Here is a 12443-nt window from a genome sequence, read left to right on the forward strand (position 1 = left end):
ACACACACACACACAAACACAAACATACAACATACACACAGACACACACACAGGAACATAAACACACACAGAGAGAGAGACAGAGACAGAGACAGATACACACACATACAGAGAAACACAAACATACACACAGACACACACACAGGAACACACACACACACACACACACACTCACACACACACATTCATTTGCACCAGACCACACTTGCACATGGAAATGTAAGATGTTAAAGGCAGAAAACATGCAGTTAGAAAAGACACATTGTCTGCAGAGACGTTCTACCTGAACGACAGTGGACTCTGAAACCATGGAGCTCAGGTACAAGTGACACACTGGGTTCTGTGTACTCACAGGAAAGAATTGTGGACCCTGAATTCTCTAGTGAATGAAAAGATGCTTCAGGGATGAGTGGGAAATATGGATATTCTCAGATAAAGGGAGACCAAGAAAATTTAAAGGAACTTCTCCAAACAGGAAATGAGAATAGAAGACATACAGTTTCAAAACAGGAAAAGAATAATGGTTAGAAACAGGTACACCCCCCCCCACACACACCTCTTTGGGTTTCTAAAATTTCACTTCATGATTGAAAACAAATATACTCTCTTCTTATATTGTACATAATTTATGTTGAGGAAATTCTTAAGATCATTGTATTTTTAAAGTGGAAAAGGACAAAAATTAAAATAAAATGTCTATATTTGACCTGACATGGGAAAAACACTAATTTCAACAGACCATGCCATAGTCTGTAAGTGTATTGCAATGCTGGGAGATTATATATATATATTAGAATTATTTATTTTATGCATAGAAGTGCACTGCAGCTGTCTTCAGACACACCAGAAGAGGGCATCAGATCCCATTACAGATGGTTGTGAGCCACCATGTGGTTGCTGGGAATTGAACTCAGGTCCTCTGGAAGAGCAGTCAGTGCTCTTAACCACTGGGCCATCTCTCCAACCCTGGAAGAGATTTCTAAAGAAGCTGCTGGGGTTTCACTGGCTCACATGTGTGGCCTGGTCTTTAGCTTATGATGCTGTTTGATGCTACAGAACCTTTAGGAGGTGAAACCTTGCTGGAGGAAGTGAGTCACTGAGGAGAGCCTTGAGGCTTTATATCCCGGCTCCACTTCCTGTTAACGCAATTCTTCCTACATGTGGGTGGCATGTGAGTAGCCACCTTACGCTCTCTGCTGCCTTGTCTTCCCTGCCCACCGCCATGTCTTCCCAGCTGTGACTACTCTATCTCTCTGAAGCTCTGAGTCCAACCATAAACTCTTTTTCCCCTAAGGGTTTTGGAGGGGAGTGTGTGGGGAGGGTCAAGGGATTTTATCACAGCAAGAAAGAAAGTGCCAAGAAAAAGCCCCTCCACATGACACAGTCAAATAGAACTCCAAAAAGTATTCAAATAATACACTGAAAAACAAGGGAAAGACCCAGAAATTGTGCAATAAGATAGTCTTTTGAAGTCCTAACATATTGATAACTGATATATCTGTAAGCTGTTCCAGCCTACCAATCAGCACAGGTGTTGACAAGCTGACAAACACAGCTACATGTTACCTAGAGGAAACCAGAACTTCAAAATAAAGAATCAAAAGTTGGCTCATCTGAAAGGAGAAAGAAACAAATAGATAAATATAACGAGATATTTCAGTTTTAATACCTTGCTCTCAATGACCGATTAAAAAATCAGCAAAGACACAGAAGGATCAAACACCATCGAGACACTCCATCTAACATCAGGCACACAATTTTCCATCAAATACATGGAACGTTCAGAAAAATTGATCATATCCTGGGTCAGAAAACAGGCCTCAATAACGTGGATAGAACAAGGTTGGGGTTGGGGAGATGGCTCAGTCAGCAAAATACTTGATACACAAACACAGCCATCTGGAGTCACATCACAAGAACCCAGGTAAAAAGCCACGTGTGGGAATGTTCTTCTGTAATCCCAGGACTGAGGAGACAGAGACAGGAGGATTCCTAGGGCTTCTTACCCAGGAGACTATGAACTCCATGTTCAGTGAGAAAATGTCAAACAATGGAGCTGGAGAATTGTCTAAACATTCAAGAGCCCTTGTTGATCTTCCAGAGGATACCCAAGTTCACAGCAGGAGACTCACAGAAACCTGCAACTCCAGCTCCAGAGGATCTGGTATCCTTTTCTGGAGGAATGTTATGGTCATACATGTATGCTTACATATACAGGAACATACACATGTAAAATCAAATAAAAAAGTTAAAAATAAATCAGTGATAATAGAGACATCTGCAAACATTTAAAGCTAGTGTCATATAGTTGTGAGAGACACAGTAGTTTTGCTTAAGTCTTAGACCAAGGGAAAAATGTCCGTTCCTGTCCTCTTATGTAATATGGTCATGAAGAGTCCCAGTGCAATAAACAACATAAAGGAAAAGAACAAGTGTGTTTTTCTTTTCAGAAGTGTGTTTCTTACTAACAAATCCCTCACCATCTTTAGAAGGAGTCCACAGAACTAGTAAGTAGTTCTCAAAGCTGTACGACACATGATCAACATGTAAAATTCAATGGCATTGTTATAGCCTAATAAAAGCAATTGGTAACCAGCGTTAAACAGTCGTACTGGGCTGGAGAGATGGTGGTCAGCGGTAAGAGCATTGGCTACTGTTTGAGAAGATCAGAGCTGAGAACCTGGAGCCCACACCAGGAGGCTCACAACCTCTTGAAACTCCAGGTCTGGATATCCAGTGGCCTCTTACGCACACACATGCACACACAGGTATGAATAAAATAATAAATCAGCATCCCATGGTAACATTTCAGTTAAAAAATGCTAAGATATAAAACTAATGGCACAGATCCAGGATCTGTGTACTGGAAATTATAAAATTCAATGTTAGAAAAATGAAATCGAGAAGTGGAGCACTATATTATGTTCATAGACTAAACCTGTAGGGGTAACAGCAAGATTTTAATGTAGTAACAGATAGACAAGGTAACATCAAAATGTATGCGGGAAGGTCAGGCTATAGAATAACTAAAAGAAGCTGGTGAAATATGAGAAGCATCTCCATACAGTGTGGAGTTGGGAGAGGGCTAGTCATAGAGCATCTGAGCTGTTGTTGAATCATCCTTACATGCCGAGAATAAAGCCCAGCTTGTGGTTCTGTGTAATTCTCTTTGTATATTGTTTGATACATTCGTGAATACTCTCCCAAAGACTTTTGTGCCATTGGTCATGAGGTATATTGGTTTTAAATTTGTGATCTGTATGACCCTATTATATGTGGGGACCAGGAAATAATATGAGGACCAGCAAAAGATTTCTCAGTGCTCAGTGACCAAGACTTCATCCACAGTGTTTCGGGTATGATTGTTGCATCCCATGATTTCACTGAAATCTTGGTCACATGACATGATAACTTTTCCCTGAAGCACCCGTCTCGAACTTGTAGGCTGTGTTTCATTTTGACTGTGCATGTGGCGTGTTCTGCTTTTATATTCTGGCGGGGAACAAAGACAGCGTGTCAGCACTGAACAGTCTATCTTCAGATGCTGCTGAAATGAAAATGCACATTCACATCATGCTTTCATAAATATCTATGGTACTTTATCTATAGTCGCCCCGAAGAGGAAACAGTCCTAATGCCTCTGGTGCATTTACACTGTGGGGACATTATACCCATTAATAAGAACCAACTTCTGGCATCCCTGATGGAATGGCTCTCAGGGGAATTGAAAGCCCTGGTTGGGAAAATGGTTCAGCGAATAAAGCACTTGCCATAAAATTGTGAGACTCCAAGTTCAAACCCCCAGAACCCATCTAATGTTGGCTGCAGGAGCACACAGTTGTGACCCTGGGCTTCTGGCAGGGGTTCAGGGAGAAAACAGAATTCTGAGAAGCTAGAAACAAGCAGCAAAATGAGAGACCTTGTCTCAGTCACGGCAGAAGCTGAGACCTGACAGCTGAGGTTGTCCTTGTCCTTTGACATCCACTTGCATGTCATAGCATGTGTGCATGCATATACACACAGACACTAGTGCCCACACGTGTGTCATACATATAAAAAAGAAGAAGGAAAACAATTGCGTGTGTGTGTGTGTGTGTGTGTGTGTGTGTGTGTGTGTGTGAGAGAGAGAGAGAGAGAGAGAGAGAGAGAGAGAGAGACACCTGAAGGTCAGAGTATAATTTGTGGGAGTCAGTTCTCTTTTTCTTCCATGTGGGTCCTGGAGGCTTGGCTGCAACTACCTTTTTTCACAGAGCCATCTTTCTGGCCAATTGGTTGACAGTTGTGTACGAAGTGATTTATATATCACTCTCTAAATAGCAACAGTGTCGAAATAAGGAACTGATAAGCCTTGGCGGGCTGAGTGATGGCTTGTGAGGGGCTGAGGACTAGTCGAGGCTGTAAAGCCTAGTGTAGAATGGAAAAATACACATATCGAGTGTGCCCACAACTGGTGGGGTGTAGCAGAGTCTGATTGTAGAGCTGTAGCTAAACTATGCAAGCAACTCTGCCTGAAAGAACCTCGTGGACAGGTCACAATCCTTCTGGACTATTTCCTCGCTATGTGGCTCTCTGCATAAGTATTTGACTACAAAAAGGCTTTTTTAAAAAGCCACTATGCTAAAGTCACTTGTTTGAGAGATGTTGAAGGCAGAACAGCCAGGTGTCTTTGGCTCACTCATGCCTTTAGTCCAAGCACTTGGGAGGCAGAGGCAGGAGAATCTTTGAGTTTGAGGGTAGCCTGGTCTACATAGTTTGAGAACAGTCAGATATCTCTTTCTATCTCTATCTTTCTATCTCTATCTCTATTGAGAGAGAGAGAGAGAGAGAGAGAGAGAGAGAGAGAGAGAGAGAGAGACTTTGGGGTAAAGATGAGTCAGGAGAAGCCTTCAAGGTAACTTAGATTGTCTTTAAAGCAAGAAGGGGCACATGGGGGGGTTGCTGTTGGAAGTCAAAGGTGAGCATTATGACAAATAATTGCAAGGCCTTACCCTTTCTATTGGCATTTGGGAGGGGGTGCTGGAGACTGGGGAGGTGGCTGGGGTGGTAAAGCACTCGTGCAAGTCTGAAGATGTGAGTTCAGATCCCAACTTAAAACAGGGCATTGTAATGTATACCTGTAATACCACGACTCTGTGATCCCAGGAACCTCTAAAAGCTTCTTACCAGCTAGTGGGGAGCACACAGTAGAAAAAAATACGAATCTTGTCTCACACAGAACAGAAAGCAGGGGACCAAAACCTGAGGTCTAGTAGTCACACCAAAAACACATACAGTATTTTAAAATGTGTGTGTGTGTGTGTGTGTGTGTGTGTGTGTGTGTGTGTGGACATGCACTGGACATACAGAGAGGTCAGGAAACAACCTCAGGTGAGCGTCCTCACCTGTAAGATAGGGTCTCTCTTTTGTTGTTTCCTGCTGAGTCCACCAGTCCAGCTAGTCTGCAAGTTTCCAGGCATTTGCTTAGTTCCTTTTCCCAGCACCTCATGGGATCACTGGGATTATAGACACGGGGTGGTGTGTGTCTGTGTGGTATGTCCTTGCTTTGTGTGTGTTCCTGTTTGTAGGATACATGCATGCACAAGCAAATATAGGTGGAGGCAGGATTGGCGTCAAGTACCTTCCTCAATTGATCGCTGTCTTACTTTCTGACACAAGATCTCTCACTGGACACACATCTCTCCAGTTAGCTAGATTAGCTGACTGGGGAGCTCCAGGGATCCTCCTGTCTCCACCTACCCAGGGCTGACTGTGCAACTGTGCCCAACATTTTACAAGGGCACTGGAGACCTGAACTCAGGACCTCATACTTGTGCAGTAGGCACTTAACTCACCACAGCCCTTGTTTTGCCTCTTTACAGCTAGCTACTGCCTTGGTCATCTTTTGCTGCTGAGCACCTGCCTCTCACCTACTCTCTCCAGCAGTCTCTCTTCCTACAAGAGTGAGCAACCTCAGCTACAGACTAGAGCACTCAACCTCCACTCAGCCCTCCAGCGTCCCCACTGACCTCAGGATAGGGTTCAAATCCTCCATCCCACCCTCCATCCCACTGCCTATTCCTCCAAGCTCAGAAGGACAGCATGAGCTTCTTAGGACATCCTTCTGTGTGTGACCTAGACATGTGTCCTCCCTCCCCTCCATCCACGGTCTCATTCCTGTTCCTAGCTGAGCTCCTTCCAACCTATCAACATTAGAAGGGACATAACCTCTGCTCTCAGGCCCCAACCCAGGTTACATTCATGATGTCCTGTGAAATTTTCAGCCTCAGCCAAAGAGATACCTTGTCTAGAAAGGTCAGTTGAGGCAGAACTTACCCTCCCTGCCCCTGAGTATGTTTTCCTGGAGACCAACAATTCTATTTATCAAGTGTCTTTTCTCTGCACCCAGTGTGGTGTCTGGAAGGTAGTAGGTACTAAATATGTTTGGTTAGTTGAATTTTCTAGAACAGTGTATCTTTAAAAATCCAGGGGGTGAGGGTATAAAATTGATCAATGAAGTGCTTGCCTAGCAAGCATGAGGAGCTCAGTTTGATCGCCAGAACTCATGAGAAGCCACTGCAGACACATTTCCATGGGTAACAGCACTTACTGCACTAGCGGAGGACCTGCATTTGGATTCTAGCATCCACATCTAGTGGCTCATACCTCCCTTTAACTCCAGCTGATCACTATAAAAGATGATTTCTGTAGATTGTTCTAGAATTGGAAATCAAAGCTCTCCAGTGACAAACAGTCCACCCCTGGCCTTAAATGCTACAAATGTCTGAAGGTGTAAAAGATACATCACTTATACAACACTAAGAAACTATTAGAAACAGTTTTACAGGGCCACTGAAGTAGCTCTGTGGGTAAAAACACTTACCACCCAGCCTGACCAGTTGGGAATTTTACCCCAGGATTTCACAGGGTAGGAGAGGACTGACTCCTAAAGTTGTTCTGCCTTTCACTCATGCACTCACACAGACACACACACAGAGACACACACACACAGAGACACTCACACAGAGACACATACACAACTGTAATAAAACTTTTAAAATATTTGAAAGTTGTGTTTCATCTGCGTCAGACTGACGAAGAACCAGCGAAGGTAGAGCATTTGTATCCTAGCTGACAGGAGAGTTGTGTGTTATCAGTCAGCACATAGACTACTGCAGAAGCCCCTACAGGGTCTTAAAGCGCTTCTATCCAGACATATAGACAGCTCTGGTTTCAGTGCAGTGGACTTCCCTTTTGAAACGGAACTGTACATAGCCCAGGTGAACACCAAAGTTGCCGAATACCCAAGGATGGTTTGGAACTCCTCGTCCTTCTGCCCCGCCCCCCAGAGCTGAGATCACAGGCAGTGTTTGTGCCCCGCCGAAACTCGAACACAGGGCTTCCTTCCTGAATGCTTCATAAGCCCTCTACGGTCTGAGCTGCCTCTCAGGCCCTCAGGAATTTCTTCCCACCGTTTGCATCCTCATAAGCTAGTCATTAGTGAAGGGGCATGCCTTAACAGGTATCAGCACTAGACAACAGAAAGTATTTAAATATGACATTCAAAAAAAAAAATAAAACAAATTTTAAGCAAAAATTGACTCCACACCAAGGGCACAGCATCAGTGATCAGCTTTCCAGAAAGTCCAGATGGATAGAGTCTAGTGAGAGTCAGGTAGGAAATGCACCAGGGTACAAGCTTAACCCTCCTTTGCTCTTGTCTCTTCTTGCTTCCCACCAATGATCCCATTACTAGGGAGTTATACTTTACCATTGATTTCAAAAGTCTCCATCACAGGGAACATGGCTTGGTCAAAATCAGCTCCGTCTTCTGGGCTACCCAAGTAGGCTTCGTCCTTGAGGGTTTCTTTACTTCCCATCGCTAAGCTTTATAGGTGGCCAAAGCCCTGCAGCCAGCAGAAATGCTCCCTCAGGAGGAAGCGGGGCTCCCATTTAACTGTGGCGCTAGCTGGAGACACACGCGACTTCCCTTTGGCAATGATTCTTCAATTTGCACAATGTTTCCTGACTATGGGAACCAGGCTGTTCCTTAGTGTAGGGTTGATTTTTGCTTAAAAATTAGGCTGTTCACATGTGGAGCTGTTGTGTGGGGAAGCTGCCTCTTAAGGAGAATTGAAGAAGTTTGGGAAAGACCCTCAGTGACAGTGAAATGGACCTTTCTCTTCCTTCTTTACACCTTCCCAATCCCTGCATTCATCCAGATCCAGCCAGCTATCCCAGGACTTCACCAGTCCACACAGATATCTTGCTCTGACCCACTTCAGGCTGAGTTTCTCTATGGACTTAGTGGGGCCCTGGATCAGCTTCTGGAACACGGCCTGGAAGCCCAGTTCCCACTTTCACAGACAGAATCCAAACCTATAGTTTAATAAGGTCCCTCTGTGACTTATAGCATACTAAAGGTCAGGAAGCAGCCTGGGGAAGGGCAAAGTGCCTGTTGGGCAAGCATAAGAACATGAGTTCACATCTCCAGACCCTACTGCAAAACAAGGTGACAATGACAACCAGCTGTGGTTGCAATGTCTGTCCCTTTGGAAATGATGGGACAGGTGTCCCTGAAGTTCCCTGGCCATTGGTCTAGCCAATCAGTGAACCCCAGGTTCAATGAAAGAGAGAGACAGAGACAGAGACAGAGACAGAAACAGAGAGACAGAGAAACAGAGACAGAGTCAGAGAAACAGAGACAGAGGGACACAGGGAGAGACAGAGACAAACAAAAGCAGACAGTGTGTGTGTGTGTGAGAGAGAGAGAGAGAGAGAGAGAGAGAGAGAGACAGAGAGAGAGAGAGACAGACAGACAGACAGACAGACAGAGGCCCTGCTTTAAACAGTATGATGGAGGCCAGAGATATGGCTCAGTAGGTAAAGGCCCTTGTGGCCAAGCCTGGCAGTTTGAACTTGATTCCTACAATCCACATGGTGAGAAGAGAAACCTGAGTCCCACAGTTCTCCTCTAGCCTCCACATACAGGTATGCACACCATCACACGCACGTGCTCATACATTTACTGCACACACAATTAAAATTAAAATGCTTGCAGAATCTCTCTGGAGGGGTCTATATGCAGCATGCCAGTGAGCTTTCCAAATAACACTCATGTGTACGTGCATGTGTGTGGGTATGTACATACATGTGCACGTGCATATTTGTCTTGTCCCTGTTGAACCTGTGTCAGGTCATGATGACTAAGATGCAGGTAGAGGGGTAGAATGTTTGCTGCAATGCCCACCTGGTCCTTACGGCAGCTGAGGGATGGTAGCTCAGGCTGAGCTTACCTCCCCCTACATATTTGCATATTAAGGGAGACTCTGGTCTCTGTTGTATTACTGAATATGAACACGTGAGCTCAAGGCTGGGCAGTAAGGAGGGTCTCTTGTTATTAGGAGCAGCTGATCTGGTGAAGATGCTGGCTGCTTTGCTCAGAGTATCTTGTTTTTCATTAGTTTGCAAGTATCAGGACCTAACTTCAATCTCCAGACGCCATATAAAAAGGCTGGGTGTCCTGGAGTGTCCTCAAATCCCAGTGCTGGGAGACAGAGACAGGTGGATAATGCTCATTAGCCAGTCAGCCTGCCATATCCCACACCACACTCCAAGGGAGCACCAGGCCAGGTAGAGAGCTTGTATCAAAGAACTGGATGGGATGGTGTCCGTGGGATAATGGCTAAGGTTGTGCTCTGGTCTCGGAACACACACGTATACCCATGTATACTAGGGTTGTGACAGAGTTTTAAAAGGCTTGGGTCATGTGAACAGCAAGATGACACCTCCAAACAGAACCCTAGGGCAATCAGTGTGGGCAGCACAGACTGAGGCTTCTCCCACAGTAGGGAGGTTCCCCACGCCAAAGCACCTGCTCCCGGACTGCCCGGAGCCGCCGGCCTTTCCCTGGCTCAGTTGCTGTCTTTCAGCAGTGTGGATGAGGCTCTCTGAAGAATGCTGTGTAAGCTAGCAAGTACTGTGCTGAGAGGAATCATTTAAAGAATGTCAACTGTTCCGACCTCAGCTGCAGCTATGGATGCGGGCCGACCTCGCCTCAGAGCCAGCACTATGAACCAGGAAAATGGCTGAGGGCCACATGCTGCTGCAAAAGCGTGAGGACACGAGTTTGGGTCCCCAGCACCCACGCAGAAAACTGGACATGGTGATGTAGCTGTCATTTCATGTCTGGCAAGTAGAGATCAGAATCCCTGTGGCTTGTAGGCCAGCTAGCCAAACCTTGGTGAGTCTAGCTTCAGTGAGAGCTCTGACTGAAAACAGGACAGGAAGACAAGATGGCTTAGCAGGTAAAAGACATTTCCAGCCAAGCTTGATGACACACATTTGGTTACCAGATTTGGCTACCAGGACATGAGTGGTAGAGAGAACCAACTCCTGAAAGTTGTCTCATCTCCTGCCATACCCCCCCCACACACATACACACTCACACACATGTATGCATGCACACAAATATACACATAACTCACACAAAACAAAACTAAGTTTGAGGAACAGCTCTCTCATGAACTTGCTGTGCAATCTCAAATGATCTGCTTAACTTCTCTGAGCCTAGCACAAAGCTGCAGTCCCTTCAATACTTTAGCTAAGATTCATTATTAAGACAGGACTTACCCAACAAGAAATCTGTTTCCATGTTACCTTCTGTCCTACATGTACTTCATGCTTGTGGTAACTAGTGGGATTTCAATGCATGCTATCAAACCTCTGAAAGAATTAAGTACTGGCAAAAATATTCATATAATGTTATGCCAAAATGCCTTTAAAAATCTGTATATATATATATCCCTCTTAAAAAAATAAAATGGTAAGAAAAAAAAAAAAAAGACAGGACTCACCACCACAGCATTTAAGCTGTCTTGCATACAAGTACCAAGAACTGGTGTCAGCTTGTAAACCCAGAACATGGCTTGTACAGCTGCTGTAAGCCAGCATTCTACCTGAGGTTCCCAGAGAGGAGTTTGGTAGAACCAGAAACGTCAGTTCCCTGAGCCTTCAGCCCTGGTCCCTAAGGAGCAGGAGGTTGAGGTCTAATGAGCAAAATCCCAGAGTGATCACGTATAGAAGGGCGGTGCAGAGTCCTACCTCCATCCTGTGAGAATTCCTTAATTGATGGGATTCACTGTGAAACTCACACGTGTCTCTTTAGACTCACTATATGATTGTGTGTGTGTGTGTGTGTGTGTGTGTGTGTTCCTGCGTGTGTGTATGTAGCCAGAGGACCTCAGAGAGACATCTGTCTCCACCTGCTCAGCACTGGGATTACAAGTACATGCCACCATGCCTAAACTTTCACGGTGTGCTCTGCAGATTGAACTCATGTCCTTATGCCTACAATGTAAATGCTGTGTCAACTGAACATTCTCCCCGACCCCAAGATGAATAATACTCTTATACGGATTTATCTGATTAAGTGTGTGTGTGTGTGTGTATGTGTGTGTGAATGCCTGTCTGTTATGAGTGTAGATGCATGAATGTGTACATGTGACTGGAGGCCAGGAGAGAACATTGTGTGCCCTTTGATATCACTTTTGATATCACTTTTTTTTTTTTACTATTACCTTAGGTGAGGTCTCTCCCCGAACCTAGGGCTCATCTGGAATCCAGTTACACTCAGTGACTGGTGCCACTCCCTGCATTCCTGCAGGCATGTACCTAGGTTGATACACGGATGCTGAGCTCCAGGCTCATGTCTTTATCACTGTGCAGCAAATGCTCAAGATGTATCCAAGAGGCCCCAGTGGAGTGTGTCCAGGTTTCTGATGTTCTCAGAAGTGACGGCTAAGGGCTCATGCTGCTTCCGAATGGTGGGAGGAATGAGGATGAGGGACCCAGGCAGGTGTGACCCCATTCTTGGAGTCCTCTGCAAAACTCATATTTGTTCACTGTTGAGCTGCCTGTGTGTCCAACAAAAGAGCTCTGGGGTGCCTTTGTTCTAACCTGAAAGCAGAGCAATGGGGTGGTGTTGAAGTGACTAAGGTAATGCCATCTTGTCCTGATTCCATTTTGTGTCTGCAAAGACACTTCTCACCCTTCTATTTTCCAACAGCCACAACTGCCTTGGGCAACACATTTGGGATTTCCATGACCCTGACTATAGTCCCGATGTCTTAACCAAAATAATTAATATTTGTGCAAACTAAGCATTACCGGAAAGTATGAGTCAAAACTAATTGTCGGGACTGGAGAGGTGACTCAGAGGTTAAGAGAACTGACTGCTTTTCCAAAGGTCCTGAGTTCAATTCACAGCAACCGTATGGTGGCTCACAACCATCTATAATGAGATCTCATGCCCTCTTCTGGCCTGCAGGCATACATGCAGGCAGAACACTGTATACATAAAAAATAAATCTTAAAAAAAAAATAGTCTGGACTGGAGAGATGGATCAGGAGTTAAGAGCACTGGCTGCTCTTCCAGAGGTTCTGAGTTCAATTCCCAGCACCCATAT

At 45.0% G+C, this 12443-nt stretch overlaps 1 protein-coding gene across 1 annotated transcript in view; it reads right to left on the bottom strand.

The window, feature by feature from the left end:
- Positions 1-7856, bottom strand: part of MARCO (macrophage receptor with collagenous structure) — a gene marked incomplete at its 5' end in the record, with an annotated part of 28963 nt that extends 21107 nt beyond the window's left edge. The window contains one exon of the mRNA XM_080918139.1: positions 7748-7856. Coding sequence (XP_080774265.1) covers positions 7748-7856 — 109 coding nt within the window. The remainder of the gene's footprint in view (positions 1-7747) is intronic.
- Positions 7857-12443: the final 4587 nt, after the last annotated feature.

Source organism: Micromys minutus, assembly GCF_963924665.1.
Source record: "Micromys minutus genome assembly, chromosome: 6".
In the NCBI taxonomy this organism is placed as follows: Eukaryota; Metazoa; Chordata; class Mammalia; order Rodentia; family Muridae; genus Micromys; species Micromys minutus.